The sequence below is a fragment of the Aspergillus steynii genome (genome assembly GCF_002849105.1).
Source record: "Aspergillus steynii IBT 23096 chromosome Unknown P170scaffold_1, whole genome shotgun sequence".
NCBI lineage: Eukaryota > Fungi > Ascomycota > Eurotiomycetes > Eurotiales > Aspergillaceae > Aspergillus > Aspergillus steynii.
Genome location: NW_020194398.1, coordinates 1,247,934 through 1,270,121, shown reverse-complemented (window position 1 = coordinate 1,270,121; position 22,188 = coordinate 1,247,934). Strand labels below are relative to the sequence as shown.

General features: G+C 51.5%; 6 protein-coding genes across 6 annotated transcripts; 4 read left to right on the top strand and 2 right to left on the bottom strand.

The window, feature by feature from the left end:
- Positions 1–478: 478 nt before the first annotated feature.
- On the bottom strand, positions 479–1,854 carry P170DRAFT_504869 (uncharacterized protein; the record flags this gene model as incomplete). The annotated part of the gene is made up of 5 exons (XM_024854243.1): positions 1,682–1,854; positions 1,250–1,634; positions 1,078–1,195; positions 915–1,013; positions 479–848 (listed from the first exon to the last, which is right to left on the bottom strand). Exons 1-5 carry the CDS (start codon positions 1,847–1,849, stop codon positions 479–481), a joined length of 1,140 nt encoding a protein of 379 aa, XP_024709343.1. The 5' UTR covers positions 1,850–1,854.
- Positions 1,855–3,407: 1,553 nt separating this feature from the next.
- On the top strand, positions 3,408–4,926 carry P170DRAFT_345521 (o-methyltransferase; the record flags this gene model as incomplete). The annotated part of the gene is made up of 5 exons (XM_024843519.1): positions 3,408–3,683; positions 3,748–3,874; positions 3,921–4,044; positions 4,099–4,559; positions 4,613–4,926. The coding sequence occupies 5 exons, from the start codon at positions 3,408–3,410 to the stop codon at positions 4,924–4,926; spliced, it is 1,302 nt and encodes a 433-aa protein (XP_024709342.1).
- Positions 4,927–5,193: 267 nt separating this feature from the next.
- P170DRAFT_442208 (laccase) lies at positions 5,194–7,182 on the bottom strand (the record flags this gene model as incomplete). Its single annotated transcript, XM_024850447.1, has 3 exons — positions 5,194–5,999; positions 6,064–6,887; positions 7,133–7,182. The coding sequence occupies 3 exons, from the start codon at positions 7,180–7,182 to the stop codon at positions 5,194–5,196; spliced, it is 1,680 nt and encodes a 559-aa protein (XP_024709341.1).
- Positions 7,183–8,057: 875 nt separating this feature from the next.
- P170DRAFT_397042 (uncharacterized protein) lies at positions 8,058–9,256 on the top strand. Its single transcript, XM_024846153.1, has 3 exons — positions 8,058–8,266; positions 8,322–8,381; positions 8,435–9,256. The coding sequence occupies exons 1-3, from the start codon at positions 8,140–8,142 to the stop codon at positions 8,776–8,778; spliced, it is 531 nt and encodes a 176-aa protein (XP_024709340.1). The 5' UTR covers positions 8,058–8,139; the 3' UTR covers positions 8,779–9,256.
- A 169-nt stretch (positions 9,257–9,425) lies between these two features.
- Positions 9,426–19,057, top strand: P170DRAFT_451906 (polyketide synthase). Its single transcript, XM_024851235.1, has 7 exons — positions 9,426–11,020; positions 11,070–11,193; positions 11,257–11,369; positions 11,450–11,891; positions 11,966–15,555; positions 15,614–16,792; positions 16,858–19,057. Exons 1-7 carry the CDS (start codon positions 9,857–9,859, stop codon positions 18,955–18,957), a joined length of 8,712 nt encoding a protein of 2,903 aa, XP_024709339.1. The 5' UTR covers positions 9,426–9,856; the 3' UTR covers positions 18,958–19,057.
- A 329-nt stretch (positions 19,058–19,386) lies between these two features.
- Positions 19,387–22,134, top strand: P170DRAFT_397036 (uncharacterized protein; the record flags this gene model as incomplete). Its single annotated transcript, XM_024846152.1, has 1 exon — positions 19,387–22,134. One exon carries the CDS (start codon positions 19,387–19,389, stop codon positions 22,093–22,095), a length of 2,709 nt encoding a protein of 902 aa, XP_024709338.1. The 3' UTR covers positions 22,096–22,134.
- Between the last annotated feature and the right edge of the window lie 54 nt (positions 22,135–22,188).

The window sequence follows — 22,188 nt, the reverse complement described above, 5'->3', positions numbered from 1 at the left end:
TTATTTGATTTTACATATCTTATTATTATAATCATAAAAACCAAAGAGATTCTTCTCTGGGATTGACCCCTAATATACTAGATTAGGATTATATCTAGACACGCGTGGCAACCTTTACATAGTTCTTTATAAATATAAGTATATTAATTTTCGCTGTAAAGACCGAACTTCCCCCAACACATATAGATGGATATAGCCAATCTCTACAATCAACACCATAATCATCAATCCTAAACTCTCACCTATATCGCACCCACCTATCCAAGCCAAACATAACTACCATGCCCCGGCCCGGCTGTCTCATCCTCACCCTGAGCATCGCATTCGGCGCCTTTATCATCGACTGGAACCATAGTATTTCAAGCTACTTACAGTTTTTAAAGGTCGGGAAATATTGATTTACAGTTACATCTAGCTTTTCAATCTAAAAAAACACGACAAAAGAAATATCCCAACTTCAAACCCATTCTATCTATAGCTACCACCCCCCTGACGCCCTCCCCTCCACATCCTTATGCCCTCTCCCATTCCTCGTCTCATACTCGACAACCACATTATCCGTCCTCCTGATAGCCCCCATCGGATGCGCATCTCCGCCCCCACTGTTAAACTCGTCTCCGCGCAATATACTCTCCTGACTCTCCACATTCGTGATTGCGAGATCAGATTTCCGAGCTGGTCTCGACGGCTTGCTATGTACGTATGATGAGTCTTTCAAGTTACTGCTGTCTTTGTACCGGTTGCGGCTGTTGTTGTAGGAGCTTGTGGTGCGGCGGCCGAGGAGGAGTTCGAGGACGGGTTGGAGGGTGGGGATGCACGAGGCGATTATGACGACGTTGGATTCGACGCTGTATTTTGTGAGAAGGGAGGTTAGTGATTGTTTGTTTGTGTTTAGACTAGAGAGGGAGATGTACTTGGTCCACATGACGAGATCGGCGGTCCCCCATGTATAGTCGTCTTTGTTGGCGAGGCCTTTGAGTTGGGTGCATTTGATGATGGCCATGGCGGAGGCGCTGGATAGTGGGATGTGTTAGAGCAAATGGTCATGTAGAGAGTAGGACAGGATGACGAGCGTACATGGATCCGAGGCTGAGAGCTGCACACAGGGCGAGACGCTTGCGCAGAGACATGTGTAGTTTCATAAGCACGGTGGTTGGGTAGATAGCGAGGTAGAGATCGACGAAGGCGGATATCGCTGGTCATGATGATTGAGTATTCTATCTCAGGCGGGAGCGCGAATGGATCTCACCTCCTGTGAATATCGCATAGTTGATTAGAATCCACGTATCCCTGCACGTAGCCTTTCCTTCCATCACGAGATGCATCTTCCACAGCCCCTCCGGGGGATCACACATTGTGAAGAGCACGACAATGCATATACAAGACACCACGGCTGCTGTGCCCGTCAGTGTCCAGAGCCAGGTCTTCTGAAGGAGGCTTGGGTTGAGGATGCGGTTGAGCATTGCGGTCACGGCAAGCTTGGGTAGAGTAAATGAGAGAATCCCGAACAAGAAGCTGAGCGAGTTAAGCAGACTGGCCATCTCGACAGTTTCCTGCTCCAGGACATAGGCGTGTTTACCGTAGCCGATGGCGACATTGGCAGTCGTAATGCCGCAGTATACCAGGCCCAGAAACTGCAAGGGTTAGGTGTTTTCGGCGCTGAATAGGAACAGATCTTTACCAGAGACACAGAAATCAGGTAGTCGTCTGACCCGACATTCCGAAGCAAGACGAACCGAATGTACATGCGAGCAATAACGACAATTGTAGTCAGACCGGTCAAAGACCAGAGAACACTCAGAATCTTCGGCCCTTTGTTGTCGCTCGGGTGCCCAGCCTGAACGGCCATTGTCGACAGCTCGAAGTAAATGTGCGGATAGATTAAATCCCCGATGGCAGCCCCGACTGAAATCCTTGCGGGGTGTGGGATTTAAGGGTATTAAGACCAAGCAATGGATTTGGGTAAGGGGGATTGCCCACTCCCTAACCTGCAAGACATAGATCAAACAATGACAGAGCACAAAACCACTGACTCAGGATTCGGACAGGTCAACTCCCCTGGCAGCGACAAGACCTCCCCCTGTCGATACATGATCGATTCCGTCCCAAGCACATGGGACTCATGAGTTCTCGCCCCGAACTGATTCGTGAACCTCGCGATCACCGGGAGTGAGTAGCATTGAACACGGCATACTGCATCCACTGTGGACCCAACGTCCATGTCGGTAGGAACATGAATCCTGTCGACGCCGTTCGAGTAATGCGCTCGACGATCGTGGCAACGGTGTGGCTCCGCCGTTAGATACCCCTGCTAGGGCCATGCGAGGCGCTGAGACGGCGCGACTTGGCGACGGGGATCGGCGATTTATGGCCGGGCCTCCGGTGCAACAGTGGTCGATTGCGCGAAATGACAGCGGATTGTGGGGCCGCAGGATGATTTGAACCCACTGGGCATGTCCAGGACCGGGAATGTTCGCAAACTTGCCTTGGAAGACTCCACGACTGCTGGGGCCATTCTGGACGGTGGGACTCGGTACGTTCGTGACCCAGAAAAACTCCGGGGAACGTGCATTGCCAGGAGGTCGCGTTGTCGAACAGGCGTTTAAAGGGTCCAAGCAGTAGCAATCAGAGACAACGCGGGGCTTAATTTCCCAAACAAAGAAGCAATCTGGTGGCACGATCGCAGGATCCAATGGGGTGACTCGATAACATCGCCGGTATAGCCTCCCTGACCGGGATTCATCGGCCCATGTCGACAACATTGCTGCCTGTGGAATAGTCGGTCTACCTGCTCCGTAGTGGCGTAGACTTAGGACACCGATCCACGTTGACAGGAGAGTGATCAGCGTCGCGAGCGTTGTCATATCGAAGGATCTGAAATCTTCCGAATCCAGACATCCGAAGCCCTAAGTTCCAGCAACCTTAAGGCGAAGTCCCGCTGTCACGGTTCTCGCGGTGGAGATGCCAGTCGTAGACTCATTTCCCTCCTTTTCTTAGTCTTATCCCCATACATCCACCTGCAGCTCACTAGCTCAGTCTCCACCAATATGAACGGCTGCAGCTGCCTTGCGCCAGGCGGGATTTGGTCCCAACGCCATTGACACCTTGTCGGCTCATGTATCCTCCAATAGTCGGGGATTCCGATTTCCATAATTAATTCCTCCCCACCGTACAACATTGGACGCTCTTTGTTCTGAGTGGAGTAACCAATGGTGTCCATCGTGGGACGCCGTATCTCACCTGGAGGGGTAATTGGAAGAGGTCTCAGGGGAAGGTCAAGGAGCTGCCGTGGTGGGTGGTATAACTGCAGCGGTCTGCCGCGAAGGATCTCTTCTGTTCCAATAGCAGTTTCCTCATCCATTCCAAAACTCAATGATCTCTAATCACAGGACTGGATTTGAATAACCATGGGGTACACCAACGAAATAACAAATGGCGCAACCACTAATGGCCACACGGCTGATGGGCTGCCCAAGGAGGCGTTTGTTGACGGTGACGTCGCTATCTCTCCCAATGCTCCAGCCGAAATTCCTTCGCTGCTGAAGCGGATTGCAGCAAGCGGAAATGGGTATGCCGCTCTGAAAGACGAGAAAGTACGGACAGACCTCTTGGATACTGCCCGGTCTCTGGTATACGCGCTGGAGACGCCGCGTGAAGCTATAATAAGACATTGCTGGTCGCAGGTACTGCTTTCTGCTTTATTCATTCCAAATAATTGCTAATGTGAGAGCTACTTCCATTGTAAAGAGTACAGCATACGCAGCAATTGAAACCGGTGTCGACTTGGGATTATTCACAGTATTGTCTCGCGATGATACCCCCAAGACAGCCACCTCCCTTGCGCAGGCCACCAACGCCGACCCTGTGATGCTATGTAAGACAACTGCCACCCCCGAGAATCGCAAATTAATTATTTCCAGCTCGAATCTTGAAGCATCTTGCCGCGATCGGGGTAATCACCGAAACTGGCCCCGACGAGTACCGTCGCACTGGATTCTCGACCTCCATGAGCTCGCCTCGCTACAGCGACGCCTATCCTTGCATGTAAGCAAGCCCTATCCTCCCCTCTGCTCACTACTAACCCAATCCATCTAATAGGACCGGATGCATCACCTCCGGCGTCCTCGCTCTCCCCGCGCACCTGAAGCAAAACAACTACCGCAACCCCGGCGACGGCACCGACGCAGCCTTCCAGCACGGCTTCAAAACAGACCTCCACTTCTTCGACTTCCTCAAAGAAAACCCCCAGCACGCCGTGCAGTTCAACAACCACATGTCCGCCTACCACCAAGGCCGACCCAGCTGGATGGACGTCGGGTTCTACCCCGTGCCGACGCTGACGGAGGGAACGGATATAACCAGCGACGATGTGCTGCTGGTCGACATGGGCGGCAGCATGGGCCATGATCTGTCGGAGTTCCGGCGCAAATGGCCCCAGATCCCTGGTCGGGCTGTGTTGCAGGATCTACCGGAGGTGATCCAGCAGGCTAGGTCGATGAATTTGCCGTCGTCGATCGAGACCATGAGTCATGACTTTTTCACGGAGCAGCCTGTCAAAGGTACGTCGATTCGCTTTTGGAGGGATGTGCATATCATGCTAATGGGAAGATAGGAGCTCGCGCATACTACATGCACTCGGTGCTTCATGACTGGAACGACGACAACTGCAAGAAGATCCTGGAGAATATCGTCCCGGCCATGAAGCGCGGGTATAGTAAAGTTCTCATCAATGAGAATGTTATCCCCAGTGTGAATGCGTACTGGGAAACGACTAGTCTGGATATCATTATGATGGCGGATTTTGCGTCGACTGAGCGCACTGAGAAGCACTGGCATGCGCTGGTTGAGTCTGCTGGTTTGAAGATTAGCAAGATCTGGACTGCTCGAAGAGGTGTGGAGAGCCTGATTGAATGCGAACTAGCGTAATTATTTGATTTTGGGATGGAATGTCTAGGTGGCTAAATTGTATGGATATTGAGTGGTGGGATCCCTTGCTTCTGTACTGCGACTTTTTTCTGGAACACATCTGCTTACGAGTCAGAATCGAATCTTGGATCTCACATCATCTCAGGGGCCGGATGAAAGCACAATATATTAAATGAGTAATATCAAAGAGTGACACTCAAATGTGCTAATTAACTAAACATATCAAACTACAAACAAACCCAGAACACTCCTCCAACCTTGAATAACCTATACACCGGAATCATCCTCCTCCGCCGCATAAACATCCTGATAGTCCTCCCATGCATCACAATTCTCCTTCAGCGACTGATAATCAATCAATTTCCTGGCCTCATCATACCTCTCGATGAACTGGATCGCAAACCCCTCCTCCGTATGCCACCCAATATGACAATGCATCAGCCACGCCCCCGGATTATCCGTCTGGAACCCAATGACCAGATGGCCCGTCGCAGGCAACATCGCCGTATCACGTCTCGGCGGGTTCGTCGTCGTCACAGACCCATTATACGTGCCGCTGCCCTGCGCCAACACCGCAAAGTCGTGCCCATGCAGATGGATCGGGTGAGGCACCGACAGCGTCGTCTCGATCACCACATAGACCCACTCATCCTTGCGAGGCAGCTGCACCACCCCGCTGGTGTTCGCGAATGTGTGATGGCCCCGGTGGATTTCGAGCAGCGTCGGGTCGGCCCAGTCCACGTGCATGGATGTGCTGTTGAGTTTCCAGCGGTACAGGCTTTGCGAGTTCTTGCCGAGCGAGACGGGTTCGGATTTGTTGTAGAATGGGTCGGGGGATACGGTGTAGGGGTTCACGATGGGGATGAGTGAGGACATAGATTCGTCGTCGCAGCTGTCCGAGTACGAGTAGCCCGTTGTGCTGGGCGTGGAGGGTGAGTCGCCGTAGTATACGACTCCTTTGATGTTTTTGGGGTTTAAGTTCTCGGAGCAGGCTTCTTGGGGGATGGCGCGCAGCCAGAAGTTCTTCGCGAGGGAGGATTTGTCGGCGTGGACGATTACGTCGTAGCGTTGACCTGGATGGTGTTATTTTGTAGACTTAGGGGTGGAATGAGAGATGAGAGGGGGTATAGGACGTACCCATTGCTATGTTGAGCACGGATGTGTTGTACGGTTTGATAGGGACCAGGTCGTTGGAGATGACTGTCAACGTGTGGTTGTCGATCATGAACTTGAAGTGCGTGTCACAGGCAGCGTTGATCAGTCTCAGACGGTAGGAGGTTCCCTCCGTGAAGGAAGTATTGAATCGATGCCCCGTCTGGTTGACATTGCCATCGTACCCGAAGACATTCGTGCCGTTAATCAACGCCGTGTCCAGAGTCGGCGGGCCGTCTGTCTGCGCGGAGATATAAAGCTCATCAACGGTGTTAATGTCCCAATCATTGAGCACCAGAACACCCTTATCCTCATCATAGTTCGAGCTAGCAGGACCATTAATGATGATCCCACCGAACAAGCCCTCCCATGCCTGCAGCCCAATATGTGAATGGTACCAGGTGGTACCGTACTGCATGGCCCTCCAACGATAGGTAATCGTGCTGTTGGGGGCAGTGGGACATTGCGTGATGGACACAACCCCGTCGTTCTGGTTGGTGTAGTATTGTCTGATGCCGTGAAAATGGATGCTGGTGCCGTTTTTGACCGTGTCTGGGAGACTGTTTGTGACGTGCACGACCACCGTGTCGCCCCAGTCGGCGATTATGGTTGGTCCGGGAATGGAGCCGTTGATGGCGAGGGCAAATCGAGAGCGTCCGTCAGGGGCCACGGTGACATGCTGCAGGTCGAACCAGTATTCTCTGGTGACGCCGGTATCTGGAACGGTGGTAGTGTAGTCGGTGTTGATGTCGTAGTCGCACCATTCCTGACGATTGGTCGCGGTGTTGCCGGCACAGGCGCCCGATGAGCTTGCGGCAGAGGCAGAGGAAGAGGCAGTGGGAAACAGGGACGCAGATGGGGCATTAGGAGGGGACAATGAAAGCGAGTGTGTGGGCACATCCGCTACGGCCCTTGCCCCTAGGGCTAATATCAAAGAGAGCAATGAAAGTTTCATGCTGCGGTTGGTTTTTCAAGGACAGTCTAGCATGAATAAGGAATGAAAAACAACAAGTTAGGAATTAAGCGAAAGCTGGTTGAATAGAATACAGTCTACATCCTGACATCTCCATCTCTTAAACCTCTCTTTTCTCGGCCCCTTGGCATGTCTATCTGCTGTGCCATGAAACCCAACTCCAGATACAAGACATCAGCCCTCAACCACGATCACCACTGCCGATCATCCCATACCCCTCCGACGTAATTGGTCCAAATCCACTGGGCTGAGGGATTTATCTCTGCAGGTCTGACGACGCCGACCAGGCGCAGGACGCGTTGAGGGCCGATGAAGAGATTTCGGCGGATCAATCAGATCCGCGGATTAGGGCTCGATAGCCTCGATAGTCTATTTAAAGAATGACCGGCGGCGGGCTGTCCGGTGCCGCTGTTCTCCAGGCTCCAGTCTACACAACTTGGTAGGTACTAGGAAGTAGTTCGGAGCAGTCTAGGAGCTGATGACGCGCTACAACTCTTAATAGTGGGGGACTTGGTCTAAGTATCGCGCTATTCATTTAGCGCATTTCTAATTCGAGGCTATCGGGGAGTGCAGACCTAATCAATCAATCTGACAGCCACACTGACACACTCCATACTGCGCCGAAGGATCCGTGCTTGTCTAGTTTGAGACTTCTACGTTTGACATAAATGATTCAGCTGCAGAGATGGTGCGAGATAAGCACGGCCGTGAAAGACGCGCAAGGCCAAGCAACATTCCGGCCGGCGGTTGGGCTCCACAAGATCCACCGGGTTCCTGGCTAAACAATAAACATCGCGATCGGCGCTCGGGCATACGTACGCCTCGTGGAGACGGTCCGTAAGGCAGAGAGTTGAAGAGTGACTGATTGATAGGATGGGTCTGTGCGTGGAGAGTGCCTTGTTTATGCTTGAGAGTGGTAGTGGCATTGATGTATTGATAATACTAAACCTTTACTATTTTTGAGTTGGTCTGCAAGGATTCCTGGACCGGTTATATATTTTGAGCCAGGTAGTTGAAGTTGTGGTCATTTCATTGCACAAAGTCTTTGCCAGAGAAAGTCGATACTGTATCCTTCTTTTCCCGGAACAATGTTGCACTCGACAATTGGCATCCTTTCTCTCTGCCTGACGAATTCCGTCCTGGCGGCGTCCGCCTCATTCGGACTGTACGCCTACGGGGACAATATCGGCGGACTTCAAATGTACTATGCCGACGGTGAGTCAAGGCCCAGAAATATCAGGTCTTTGTCCCTACTGACTCGACTTTTCAGGAAACGCCGTCGTGAGCAAGCAGGCACCCACTAGTGCGAACTCATCTGCGCCCGTTATCTGTAAGTTCCCCGAAACAACCTGCCGAAGCCCAACGCCAACTAATCACGTACAGTTACTCACGACAAAGACGGACTGATCGGCAATCCAAATTCCACTGACAGTGCCAATAAGCCCGATTTCTCGAATGCCTCACTCTTTGTTCCCGGATCGTCCGCCGAAGACCACCAGGTCGGGTTCACCGACGACCCGGGCACAAACCAGGTCACCAATAAGTTCGTTTGGTACGGGAATTTCTTAATGGTCGAGGATGACTCCGGCGAGTATACGTCGCTGTTTACCGTGAAGAAATCGTCCTCGTCGACGAATGACGGTGAATATTCCCTGCAGTGGAACGTCACCGATGATGAAGAGGTGATTGCCATTTCGATGAGGTCCATTGCGCCGTCGAATGAGTAGACTGCGAGGAGATGAGTGTATATGGACTGTGAGTCTTTTATGAATTTGTTGGGTTGTGGTGTGGCGCATAGTATGGAAGTGGTTATAGTGTTAGGATGTAAAGGGGTATGGAGGTCGTGGTGGAAAGGGTTATTTGTTGATACAGCAGAAGTTATTTGAAAATATTCAATCCAGGAGTAAGTTGCTGTGAAACGTTTGTTTGATGGAAGCGTCCAGGCCTTGAAGTTTTTTTCAAAAGTAGCCGCAACCATGACCGAGGCGCCTGAGGTAACATTGTAGCCTCGAGTAGTTCAATTGAAACGCATGTTTTATTCTTTGAACTGAGGGAGACGAAAATGCTGGTACAATTTGTAGAGTAATGAGGTGGGTGAGAACGGATTGTCAATGTGTTGCTTTTCGAGACATTGCCTGGAACGAGGAAATGGCGAACGGTCTGTGCTCGCAGTGAATGACCTTCGAAAGAGTGATCGTGACGAAAGCAAATTAGCGTGTATTTCTGTAAGGGTGTCCGAAACGTCGATTCTGCTGCCATATCTTGAAACTGATATAGCTGATTAGACAAAATATCCCCCGGTCGCCGAATCCTCCCGATGAAGCATTAAGAAAAAGTGGCATGTAGTTCTAGCGAAGATCTCCTAAGCAGGGACCCGGAATCTGTGTTGCAAAGGAAGACAAGCCATCTATTGTCCTCCCCATGTTTCGGTATGTCGTTACACCGCAGTCCAACTCTGAGCAGCCTTATTTGAAGAATGATGTTGATTGGGTGACTGGGAAAATAGTAACGTTCTATTGACTTTAGAAGAAGCCATCAAAGGATGGTTGTACCCGCATATTCCCTGGGTGTCTGGTGTGGAAATGTACCGCATAAGTCACAGTCGTCCAGGGCAAGTCACTAAAAGATATGGAGGGAGAACGATGAGACGCCTAGCTTAAATATATAGCAGATAGTAGGGACGAGTGAGAGTGACCCGTGCCGCGATTCGACTGGTTTCTTTCTACCTCCTTGTTCGACTTCTGGCGCAATTCTGGGACCTTTGCCTGACAGTGTCTATCGCTAATTAGAGATTCTTCCGATTCCATGAGAAACATGGAACAAGCCTTTGTCAATGTAACCTTCCCCGAGGTCGAGACCTTGCAGACGATTCCATCCAGCTCCGACGAGGCGGGAAAAGATGAGTTGACAGCGCAGCGCGGTGTGGATAATCACCATGACAACAACAAAACCGACCCGGTTCCCTTCCCCATTGCCATAGTAGGCATGGGAATGAGGCTTCCTGGCGGCGTGAGATGTGCAGAGCAATTCTGGGACTTGATTGTCAATAAACGCGACGGTCTTTGCCAGGTGCCCGGCTCAAGGTATAACGTTGAGGCGTTTTACGACGAGTCACGCCCAGGGGCCATCCGGACGAAGCATGGCCACTTCCTCCACGAGGACATCACCCAGCTGGACAATGTGTTCTTCGGCATCGGCAAGCCCGAAGCCGAGAAGCTCGATCCACAGCAACGACTACTGCTGGAAGTTGTCTGGGAGTGCATGGAAAATGGCGGACAGACCGACTGGCAAGGAAGCAATATCGGCTGCTACGTGGGTGTGTTCGGAGAGGATTGGTTAGACCTCCTCAGCAAAGACACCCTGCAACACGACAGATATCGCGTGATGAGTGCCGGGGACTTTGCTCTTTCCAACCGCGTCTCTTACGTGTACGATCTCCGCGGACCAAGCGTCACTCTCCGGACAGGGTGCTCCTCATCTATGGTCGGATTGCATGATGCCTGTCAAGCCTTATACGCTGGTGACTGCTCCTCCGCCCTGGTCGCAGGTACGAACTTGATCATGGGCCCGACGATGACGACCACGATGTCTGAAAACCTGGTGGTGTCCACCAGCGGAATATGCAAAACGTTTGACGCGGCAGCCGATGGATATGGACGAGGAGAAGCCATCAATGTGATATACATCAAACCACTTCATGACGCGCTTCGACAAGGCGATCCCATCCGCGCGATTATCCGGTCAACCGCGGTGAACTGCGATGGCAGGACACCCAGTATCACGACCCCCGGAGCCGAAGCCCAAGAACAGCTGATCCGGCATGCATATAAGAAAGCGCAGATCGTGGGGGACGAAGTGTCCCGAACGGCGTTCTTCGAGTGTCATGGCACCGGCACGATCGTCGGCGACACGGCGGAAGCGTCGGTCGTCGCCAACATTTTCGGGCGCGACGGCATTTACATCGGGGCGGTGAGCAAATGCGGTCTGGCGTGGAATTCTGCCCGCTAATCCCGTTTAGGTTAAGCCGAACGTCGGTCACTCGGAGGGGGCCTCAGGCATCACCAGCATCATCAAAGGCGTTTTGGCGCTGGAGAACAACCTCATCCCGCCCAACGTCCACTTCCGCTCGCCGAATCCCAAGAGTACCGTTCTCCATCTATTCTCCATCTCACATGGCGTCTGTGTGCTTCTCTGATGTCTTCTAGTTCCCTTCGATAGCGCCAAGCTCCGAGTCCCGGTGGAGCCCACACAATGGCCTGCTGACCGACGGAAGCGCGTCAGCGTGAACTCGTTTGGTATCGGAGGAACGAATGCTCATGTGGGTACTCCAGATATTCTTCAATTGGCTCCCTAGCATTCCACGGTAGATGCTCTTGCTAATCAGTCGCGGACTGGAAGACCATTCTCGATTGCGCCTCCCTCCCCTCTCCCTTCGAAACCATCAAATTGGGACTGCATGCTCGATCTAATAGCGAGACTCATTTGCTGGTTGTCTCGGCTAAAAGCAAGAGCTCATTAGACAGGCGTGTTGACGCAGTTGCACGATATGTTCAAGACAAGACTCCATCCTTGCCGGATCTTGCCTACACGCTTGCGCGAAGACGCGTCCATTTACCGAATCGTGCGTTTGCGTTAGCCAATAAAGATGGTCTCGTTTCGACATTCGAAAAGTCGACATCGACTGGACCACGGGTGGTGTTTGCGTTCACGGGTCAGGGCGCGCAATGGCCCACGATGGGGAGAGACCTGATGGCTCAATTTCCAACATTTCGGGAAGATATCCGAAACTTGGACCATGTGTTGCAGACGTTGGAAGTAGCGCCTGCGTGGAAAATTGAAGGTATTTTTTTTTCCAGTTTTTTTTTTTTTTTAAAGACTGCACTTTTGTAGCGATTGGTCTAACTTGGATTGCAGAGGAACTGTCGAAGAGGGATGACACCAGTCGGGTTGGAGATGCTGAATTCGCACAGCCTCTCACTACAGCCATCCAAATAGCCTTGGTAAACTTACTGCGAGAATGGGGTGTCTTGCCTACGTTAGTAGTGGGACACTCAAGTGGGGAGATTGCGGCTGCCTATGCCTCTGGAGCAATCTCAGCGAGTCTTGCCATAGTACTCTCCTATTTCCGCGGCCAATCAATCAAGGCTGTACCCCCGAGGGATGGCGCAATGGCTGCTGTGGGCATGTCGCCTGAGCTGGCCAAGACATACTTACGACAAGGAATCACTATCGCATGTGAGAATAGTCCCCAGAGTGTGACTCTGTCTGGGGATAAGAACGCCTTGGATGCTGTGCTCGCACAGATTCATACCGACAACAAAGATACATTCATCAGGCGCTTGGCTGTCAATGTTGCGTACCACTCTCACCACATGACCGAACCGGCCCAGGTGTACGAGACATGCATATTGCCATTTATGTCACACAATGAATATATGGTACCTCTATACTCAACGGTGACTACCAAGGTGATTTGTGACCCCTCGGAGTTGGATGCCGGGTACTGGTGCCAGAATTTGCAATCAACGGTCTTATTTGGCCCCGCGCTTCAGCGGATTTTAAGAGACGATTCTAGTGGCCTTCTGTTCTTGGAGGTTGGTCCCCATTCTGCACTTGTAGGACCGATACGACAGATGGTCCAATCGGAACAGATAACCGAGAGAACACCACCATATGTCGCTACACTACGCCGGGGCCACGGGCGATGGGAAAGCTTGCTAGAAACAGCGGGGCGTCTATTTTGCCACGGAGCGCCAATTAATCTTTCTGCTGTGGTGGCAGATGGCAAGGTGCTCACCGACCTGCCACTTTATCCATGGCAGCATGAGGGTCGGCTATGGAGTGAATCCCGGTTGTCCCATGATTGGAGGTTCCGGGAAGCCCCTTACCACGAGCTCTTGGGTTGTCGGTGCCTGGAATCAACCAGTGTGGAGCCGTCCTGGAGGAATCTTTTACAACTCGACCAAGTACCGTGGCTTACGGATCATCGAGTTTGCAAGGAAGTGGTTTTCCCCTGCGCTGGATACGTTGCAATGGTTGGTGAGGCAGTGCATCAAATAACTGGCGCAACCGACTTCACGGTGAAAAACCTATTCATGAAAACAACCTTGACAATTACACCCAGTGAAACCACAGAGGTCGTCACTACTCTGCGAATCGGAAAACTGGCCGACAACATTGATTCGAGCTGGTATGACTTCACCATATCTGCATTCCAGAAGGACACCTGGAAGAAATACTGTGTGGGACACGTCAGACCAGGCCCGACTAAAGAGCACCCAGTCCTTGAGATCCCAAGCTACTGCCGATCTGTTCCATCTGACAGGTGGTATAGCGCTCTGGAAGCACGCGGTCTTGACTACGGCCCTCACTTCCGAGGCCTTGAGTCTATCCTGGCAAGTCCAACCGATCCAAGCGCAACTGCTACAATACCTGACCGGGGCATGTTCCATGCGAACCATTATGCACTCCATCCTATCATCATTGACCAAAGTCTTCAGCTCCTCAGTGTCGCTGCAACCAACGGCATACCTCGTAAGCTAACGAGACTATGTATCCCTATGGCCATTGAGGAACTGTATATCGGCACAGGAAAAGGTTCGATGTCGCTCGAAATGTCATGCCAGGAAGCCGGAGGAACCCTATGTGGCAATGGGGCTGTTTTAGCTGAGAATAAAGTGGTTCTCTCTCTGCGAGCGGGGCATTTCTTCAACATTCAAGATCCCGATATTGGTCGACCAGTGTTGCCAGTGGCCTCTAGCCCTAGCTGGAAGCCTCATATCGATTTTGTTCCTTCCGAGAATCAGTTCCCACCGCTCTTTGTCAATCTTACCCTTGCCGAGGGAGCTTCTCGATTGACGCTGTTGGCTATTCTGGAGACATATCACCAGTCGCGGGCTCTGGTGGCGGATGCCCCGCATCTTAAGAAATGGCACTCATGGTTAAAGTCGGAATATGATGCTATATGCCATGGTGGTGGTCAGGCCTGGCTTACGGAGGTCAAAGATGCTCTAGCTCTTAGCAATCACGAGCGTTCTGAGGCGCTGAAAAACTACAAGTGCATCTCGAACAATGAGATCGAAATGTGGATATGCGAGCTGTGCAAGAGCATTATCGGAAATGTCCATGACATGCTGAAAGGCAGAGTTGAGCCACTTGACATCCTCATGGAAGACGGAAAATTGAAGTCCTTTTATCAATTTGCGTCTGCAATGACCCCGTGGAATAAATATCTCGAATTGCTTGGGCATTCGAATCCTTTGCTTCGTGTGCTCGAAGTCGGTGGTGGCACTGGAGGTGACACTCTAATGGCGCTGGAAGGATTGTCGTTGGGAAACGGCAACAGGCTTTATGCCAAGTACACATTCACCGATATCTCTCCAGCATTCCTGCCGCATGCGAAAGAGCGATTTAAATCCTACGCGGACATTGAATATGCTACTTTGGACATAAGCCAAGATCCCACTGAACAGGGCTTTCAACCGGCAAGCTACGACTTGATCATCGCTTCGAATGTCCTTCATGCCACTCCTAGTATTTCGACTTCGCTGACCCATGTCAGAAAGCTTCTCGCACCCGGTGGTCGGTTGATGCTGATTGAGCTGACTCCCGAGACACCGCTCATGGATTACATCATGGGAATCCTGCCCGGCTGGTGGCTTGGTGAGGGCGATGGACGTGTCGGAAAACCATACATCACTCGTGAACAATGGCATCAAAAGTTGCTCGATGCTAACTTCAGTGGTGTTGACGCAGCCCTGATTGACAACCAGGCCCCGTACCAATTGAAGTCACATATCATCTCACAGACCGTGCCTATCCAATGCGCCCCGAAAGTCGATGCTTACATCTATTACCGTGGATCAATTACCGAATGGACTCGAGATCTTGAAAGTCAACTAACAAGCGCAGGCCACACGGTGCGCTGCAACAACTTGCAAAATCCGCCTCCGCTGGGATCCAATGTCATAGTGCTCGTTGACGTAGAGGGGCCCTTCCTGCATGACATGACAGAAGAGGATTTCCGAAGTTTCCAAATGTTCATTTCTAACATGAATAGTGGGCGTATCCTATGGGTCACACGCTCGGTACAAATGCACTGTGACGACCCTCGGTTCGCCTTGACGCTCGGGGTGGTCCGAACAAGTCGGCATGAGGTGACCCGTGATTTTGCTACACTGGAACTTGACAAGGTCGATGGAGATGCGGTGCGACCGGTTGTCAGAGTGTTCGAGAAGGTGATCCTACAGACAGACAAACCCACGATTCAACGGGACTTCGAGTTCGCTCTCCAGGACGGGCTGGTTCATGTTAACAGATTCCAGTGGAGCTCCCTTGACGACCAGCTTAGCGAGACGTCTCAAGTGGACGGCCCGAGAAAGCTGGACATTGCTTCATATGCCATTCTAGATTCCCTAGCGTGGTCTTGCACTGGCTTCACATCAACCTCCTTGGGGCCGAAAGATGTTGAGATAGACATCAAGTATTTCGCGCTCAATTTCAGGGTGAGTAGACTGCGTGTCATGGTATTTTAAGTGAAAGCCCATGCTAATAACGTAACAGGACATGATGACGGCGATGGGCTTTATTGGAAATAAAGACAACATCGGACTAGAAGCAAGCGGAATTGTTCGTCGTGTCGGATCTAGTGTCACAGCTGTTTCTGTCGGCGACAGGGTGATGGTAATAGACAGGGGGCTTGCTTGTACGCGGAAAACCATTCGCGAGGATCAATGCTTGCCCATTCCAGACGATATCTCGCTAGAGGATGCTGCGGCAGTCACCTGTGTTTATGCTACCGTGATATATTCACTTATCTACATGGGAAATCTGGAAGAGGGCCAGTCGGTATTGATTCACTCTGCCTGTGGTGGCGTCGGCTTAGCCGCTATCCAACTATGCCAGATGATCGGGGCCGAAATTTATGCAACGGTCGGAAGCGAGGAGAAGGTCAGGTATCTCACTGAGACAATGGGAATCCCTTCAGACCACATATTCAACTCTCGAAACTCTTCCTTCCTCTCTGGCCTGATGACCAAAACTAACGGCAGGGGTGTCGACCTGGTACTGAATTCTCTTTCAGGCGAATTGCTTCATGCGTCCTGGCAATGTGTTGCCCGGTCGGGGAAGATGTTGGAGCTCGGAAAGCGTGACTTCATGGGCCATGGCAAGCTAGACATGGATCTGTTCTCGGAAAATCGCTCATTCATCGGTGTTGATCTTCTCCAAGTTCTCGACGACAGCCCATCATTGCTGCACCAAATGGCGGAAGAAATGATGGCGTACCTGGTCTCCGGCAGGATCCAGCCCATAAGACCAATACATACATATGACGCTGAGAGCGTGATAAAAGGTTTCAGATACATGCAAAGCGGGCAGAACATGGGCAAGATTGTTATACGCATGCCCGACGACCCATCAACGCTTCCAGTTACGCAGTTGCATGAAATGACACCGTACTTTACAGATGCTTCCTCCTATCTACTGGTTGGCGGGCTCGGAGGCCTTGGCCGGGCAGTGGCATTGTGGATGGTTGAGAAGGGAGCTCGACACCTTATTTTCCTATCTCGGTCTGACACAAGCTCTCCAAAGAGACAGGCCTTCGTGCAGGATCTCATATCTCAAGGCTGCTCGGTAACAGCAGTCACAGGAAATGTGGCAAATATGGGAGATGTTCAACGTGCTATTGCTGCAGCGCGTAAGCCAATCGCCGGCGTTGTCCAGATGTCCATGGTGCTGAAGGTTAGTTCATTCAAATGTCCTATCAACATCTCCTGTTGTCTTCGGCTTACATTCTGCGGGTATAGGACCAAAGTCTGCGCAAGATGTCGTATGAAGAGTGGAAAGCTGCATTGAGTCCCAAGGTCCAAGGGACATGGAATCTCCACCACGCGTTGAAACACATACCGCTGGATTTCTTTGTCCTCATGGGCTCCGTCGCCGGAATTTGCGGTTGGAGCGGGCAAGCTAATTACGGAGCAGCCAACACCTTCCTTGACGCCTTTGTTCAATACCGCCGTTCTCAAGGCCTGGTCGCTAGTGTTATCGATTTGGGTCTGATGGAGGATATCGGTTATGTTAATGAATTCTCGCTTACTGATACACTTGCCAGGGCACGTTCGAGCTCTATTCTAATGCTAGAAGAGAGTCATCTGCTCAAAGCAATGGAGAAGGCAATGCTCTCCCAAAGATTCGATTCACCAAGTCAGCTGGTAATCGGCCTCGGCGTTACAAACGCCGTTTCAGACGATGATCTCGCCGTGATGTATACGCAAGAAGCTCGCTGCAGTGGTTGGAACAATATCTTGTCCAACGTAAATCAAACTTCGGTTATATCCAAAGCTGATGAGCTGAGGGAGTACATGAAGGCGATCCAGAAGGCCCCTGAACTGTTGGATAAACCGGCAACCGAGCAAAGACTGACAGAGGAATTGGGAAAGCTGATAGCTTCGTACACTTCACGACCAGACGACATGACGAGAGATGAGCTAGCCAACATCGCCATCGACTCATTAATGACTTTTGAAATACGAACTTGGTTTCGTCGGCATGCAGCGATTGAATTAACCTTGCTCGACGTTTCAAACGCTGGCACCGCTGGTGAACTCAGTAAAATTGCGTTACGAAAGTTGCGTGATCTATTGAACCAAGGGAAATCGGAAGAAGCGAGGAGCGCACCGAGCACCGAAACCCCGAACGACAATTACGAAAAGGACATCGAGATCGGGGCTGAAATTCGTCCACTTCCCGGCCAAGCGCCGGATTGGACGTCCGAATCAGAAGGTCGTGTCTTTTTGACTGGGGCCACTGGGTTCCTCGGTGCGTTTCTGTTGGAACAGTTTGTCGGTCTACCCCAGGTGAAGTCTATTGCCTGTTTGGTCCGAGCTAGCAACCCAGAAGCTGGCATGGAGCGCCTGAGCGACGCCTGCAGAAAATTCGGCATCTCCACGAACTTCCGCGCGAAGGTATTTGTGGTCCCAGGTGACATAACGAAAGATCGCCTGGGACTCACACGACAGAGGTTTGACCAGCTGGCCAAGTGGGCAAGTGTCGTGTTCCATTTTGGAGCCTACGCCAATTACACCCTGCCATATTCGGTCCATCGGAACTCAAATGTGCTAGGTACTCTAGAAGTACTGCGGTTTGCCAACAGTGGTCGCTTGAAAACGGTGCATCATTGTTCCAGCATCTCCGCCTGCGGTATCCCCGAAGCTCTTAGTGGCGAGACGCCCGAGGACCAGAGACCTCTTCTCGAGTCCCAAAAGATCTCCCAGACACTCGGCTACTCACAAAGCAAGTTTGTCTCGGAAAACATCGTCTGGAACGCAATGGATAAAGGCTTCCCGATCGTCATATATCGCCCCGGTATCGTGACCGGCCACAGCATCACGGGCGTATGCAAGAAAGAAGACGTGTTCAATCGTCTTTTGTCCCACTGTATCCGGCTGGGCTGTTATCCGCGCCCACCCGACCAGCTGGCTCAATTTGTCCCCGTGGATTTTGTCTGCTCCGCAATCGCTCATATATCGCTCCGCAGCGATAGCATCGGTCATGCGTTCAACGTCGTGCTACCTGGCGAGGGACAGAAGATTACCTTGAAGACTATCTTTGACCTACTCAGTCAAATATGCCCCACCCCCTTGCGAAGCATGTCGTTCCCCGAATGGGCAGATCTGTACTTGAAAGGAGGCGATGCCAATATCAAGGTGGTTGGGCCTGTTCTCAGTGACCGACTCGCTGGGTATAGGCTCTGGTGGGATGAAATGGACCATATCTCACCCTTCAGTATGCAGAATGTGCATCGCGCCTTGTCCGACCACCCTGAGATTCTCCGGGTGAAGTCTATGCGAGAGCTGCTCAAGACGTACTATGACTATTGGATGCACGAAGAAAAGGATGAGTCATGAGGCCCATGGGCCGGAAAACAGAGACTTCAGTCGAGGTTGAGGCTCCAACACCTTACTACTAGTGCCTATTGCACAATGGGCAACTTTATATGAATCACAGTTTTGATTATGTCCAAAAACCTGTAGTCAATGCCCGGTCGCAAGGGCGTACGCCCTTCTGTTGACCGCGGTCCACTTAGTCGCAGCTGTCCAACTGTAAAGCCATCGTGGCTATGACTCAACGTGTTGGCTGCATGGGCATTCACATTGGCTTGTCGCGCAACACTAAAACACCAGCCCCCTCAATGCAACGACGCAGAGAGACAATCATCCGATCCGAACCAAGTGGAACATTCCAGTTCCATGGAGATCTATTGAGGCTCAAAATCCGTGGAGATCTATAAAGCCAGCCCATACAATCCTCCCAAGGAATCCAAATCAACCACCACAATGGCCCCAATTACCTCCGCTCTCTCGGAGACTCTCCAGTCTCTGACCCAGAGCAAAATCCGCGAACTGGAAAAGCGACAGGGAGCCTACGAAACTCAAAAAGCCTCCATCCTCCAAGCAGCCGATGAATTCACCGACATTCGCGACAAAATCGCTCATATACTGGCCGGTGTTAAAGAACTCCTCCCGCAAACAGACCGAGACCCTGTTACCGCCGACATCGAGCGCTGGTTGAATCAAGCGCGCTATGACTCCTCAATTCCAGTTGAAAAGCTGGTCTCGATCCACGATGAGTTAGTCTCGCAGCTCGATGCGAATAGTCGCCGATTGGGCCTTGCGGATCTCTACTCCCGCCTGTTGATGGAGTGGGTTAACGCCGATGCCAACTCGAACAAATCGCCCGGTGACACGTCCAGCGACGACGAGGACTATCTTGTCGTGGAAGAGAGACAGAAGCAGCGGCTACAGGCTCTTTGCGATCAGTTTGAGCAGGTGGTTTTCGAGCCGTTGGAGACAAGTCCCGAGGATATCCATGCTTTCCTCGATGGCCTTTTCCCCGATGAAGACAGCAAAAAGGGGTTGGAAGATTTTCGAGACGAAATGAAAAAGGACTGCGACAATTTGTGGGACGAGAGCTCGTTCGGGGATGAAGTTTTCGACACTGATTCTTTGACTCTGTGCATCAAGGGCCTGTTGAAGGAGGACATTCTCAGCGACGCGAAGAAAGAAATGCTGAAGTATTTCCTCGACAATAAGGTTGCATTGATTGAAATTGCGGACGTTTTGAACATGCGATACGACGACCTGAAGAATTGGGAATGGCATGCAGGAGAAGATGGTATCCCTGTTCTCCCTACGCAGCAATTGAATGGCAAGTATCGGATCTGGATGGACGAGGACGTGCTTCAGACAATCTTTGTCCAGCACATCGGAGTTCGATTGTGTAACATTCTGAAGGGAAACCTCGAAATGATGATCAAGAACGAGTCGGTGTGGAATTGGTCTCCTGGCCCACGCATGACCGAGGCGGATAACCTTCGACGCCAGTATTACCTGGAGGAATCGGGAGACAAGGTCAAAAGTGTCCAGAATATCCGCAAAAGGGAGTACATGAACACGTACTTTGTATCGCAGCTCCCGGGGTCTCAATCGACGCTTGCTCAACAAGGCGGCTCGTATGACAATGACGATGACGATGACGATGACGATGACGAGGAGGACGAGTCACAAGCGAAACACGAAGACAAGAATGTCAAGCAACATCTCCTGCGTAAGGTGGCTACCGAGACTCTCTTACATCGTGGTCTGCATGGTGAAGCAGCTGCCATTCAGTCCGATCTCAAATGGTACGGCACGTCGCTGTCCCACAGCACAATCTTTGCCGTTATGGCTTTCGCAGGATTTCCGCAGCGGTGGATTGACTTCTTCCGCAAATACCTCGAATCCCCGTTGAACATGGACCAGTCGTCGTCTGGGCGCGAGCCTCGTGGACCTCGAATCCGGAAGCGTGGTCTGCCCATGGCGCATGCGTCGGAGAAGCTGCTGGGAGAGTTGGTGCTTTTCTTCATGGATCTCGCTGTCAACCGCAAGACAGGAATGTTGCTGTACCGACTGCACGATGACCTTTGGCTGTGCGGTGAGCCGCAAAAGTGCGTACAGGCATGGGAAGTGATGAATAACTTTGCCAAGGTGGCAGGCCTCGAATTCAACATCTTCAAGACTGGTTCGGTCTATCTGTCCGATTCGAAGAATCCCAGTATCGAGGCTCGACTGCCCAAGGGACCAGTCACGATCGGCTTTCTGACTCTAGACTCCGAATCTGGCGTTTGGAAAATCGACCAGACGCAAGTCGACGAACATCTGAGCCAGTTGCAGAACCAGCTCCAGCGCTGCGACAGCGTTATCTCGTGGATCCGCACTTGGAACAGCTGCATCGGCCGGTTTTTCAAGAGCAACTTCGGTCAGCCAGCGTACTGCTTTGGACGGCCACATGTGGACGAAATCCTGAAGACCTATGAAAAGATGAATCGCGTCTTATTCGAGTCTCAGGGTCCCGAAAACGGGTCCACATTAACCGAGCATCTTCGTCAGATGATCAAGTCTCGCTTTGGCGTGTCCGATGTGCCGGATGCCTTTTTCTTCCTGCCAGAAAAGCTCGGGGGCCTGGGCCTGCGCAACCCGTTCGTTCCTGTATTGTTGGTTCGCGATAATATGGGCGATTCCACCTCGCCTGTTGAGCGTCTGCAATTCCTCCACCAGAAGAAAAGGGATATGTACGCGAATCATAGGAAAGAGTTCGCCGACCTCACGGATCGCGCCCGTCGTGAACGCCTAGATGATCTGTGGACTGACCGAGATCAACAAGTAGAGGACTTTATCGATCTCAGCACATTCATGTCATTTGATGAGTACATGCGGTATCCTGATACCAGAGATTCCGAGGTCGCGACCTTCTACGAGGCCTCCACCCAGGTAGCGGTCCCTGCGTATATTCAGCCCACGCCGGAGTATAGCCACGGACTGGACAAAGTCCAACAGACTATTGATATCGGCGATCCTTCACCAGAGGACAAGTGGGTTTTGCATCTGTATGCGTCTGAATTGATGTCGCGATTTGGGGGTTTGAACCTGGTGGAAAAGCGGTTTTTGCCCGTCGGCGTGTTGACTTTGATTAAGGAGAAGAAGATCAGATGGCAGATGGTTTTGTGATTTACCTTTTATTTTGATTCTCATGATATTTCAAATGTTGTATAATTTCTTTCGCTTCCGTCCTCACATTTTGATTTTAACTCGATCCAATCG

Coding starts and splice junctions, on each gene's coding strand:
- P170DRAFT_397042 (XM_024846153.1), top strand. CDS start 8,140: ATGTTGCACTCGACAATTGGCATCCTTTCTCTCTGCCTGACGAATTCC. Junction 8,267..8,321: donor TCAAATGTACTATGCCGACG/GTGAGTCAAGGC, acceptor TCGACTTTTCAG/GAAACGCCGTCGTGAGCAAG. Junction 8,382..8,434: donor CTCATCTGCGCCCGTTATCT/GTAAGTTCCCCG, acceptor AATCACGTACAG/TTACTCACGACAAAGACGGA.
- P170DRAFT_451906 (XM_024851235.1), top strand. CDS start 9,857: ATGAGAAACATGGAACAAGCCTTTGTCAATGTAACCTTCCCCGAGGTC. Junction 11,194..11,256: donor CCGCTCGCCGAATCCCAAGA/GTACCGTTCTCC, acceptor GATGTCTTCTAG/TTCCCTTCGATAGCGCCAAG. Junction 11,892..11,965: donor GCCTGCGTGGAAAATTGAAG/GTATTTTTTTTT, acceptor CTTGGATTGCAG/AGGAACTGTCGAAGAGGGAT.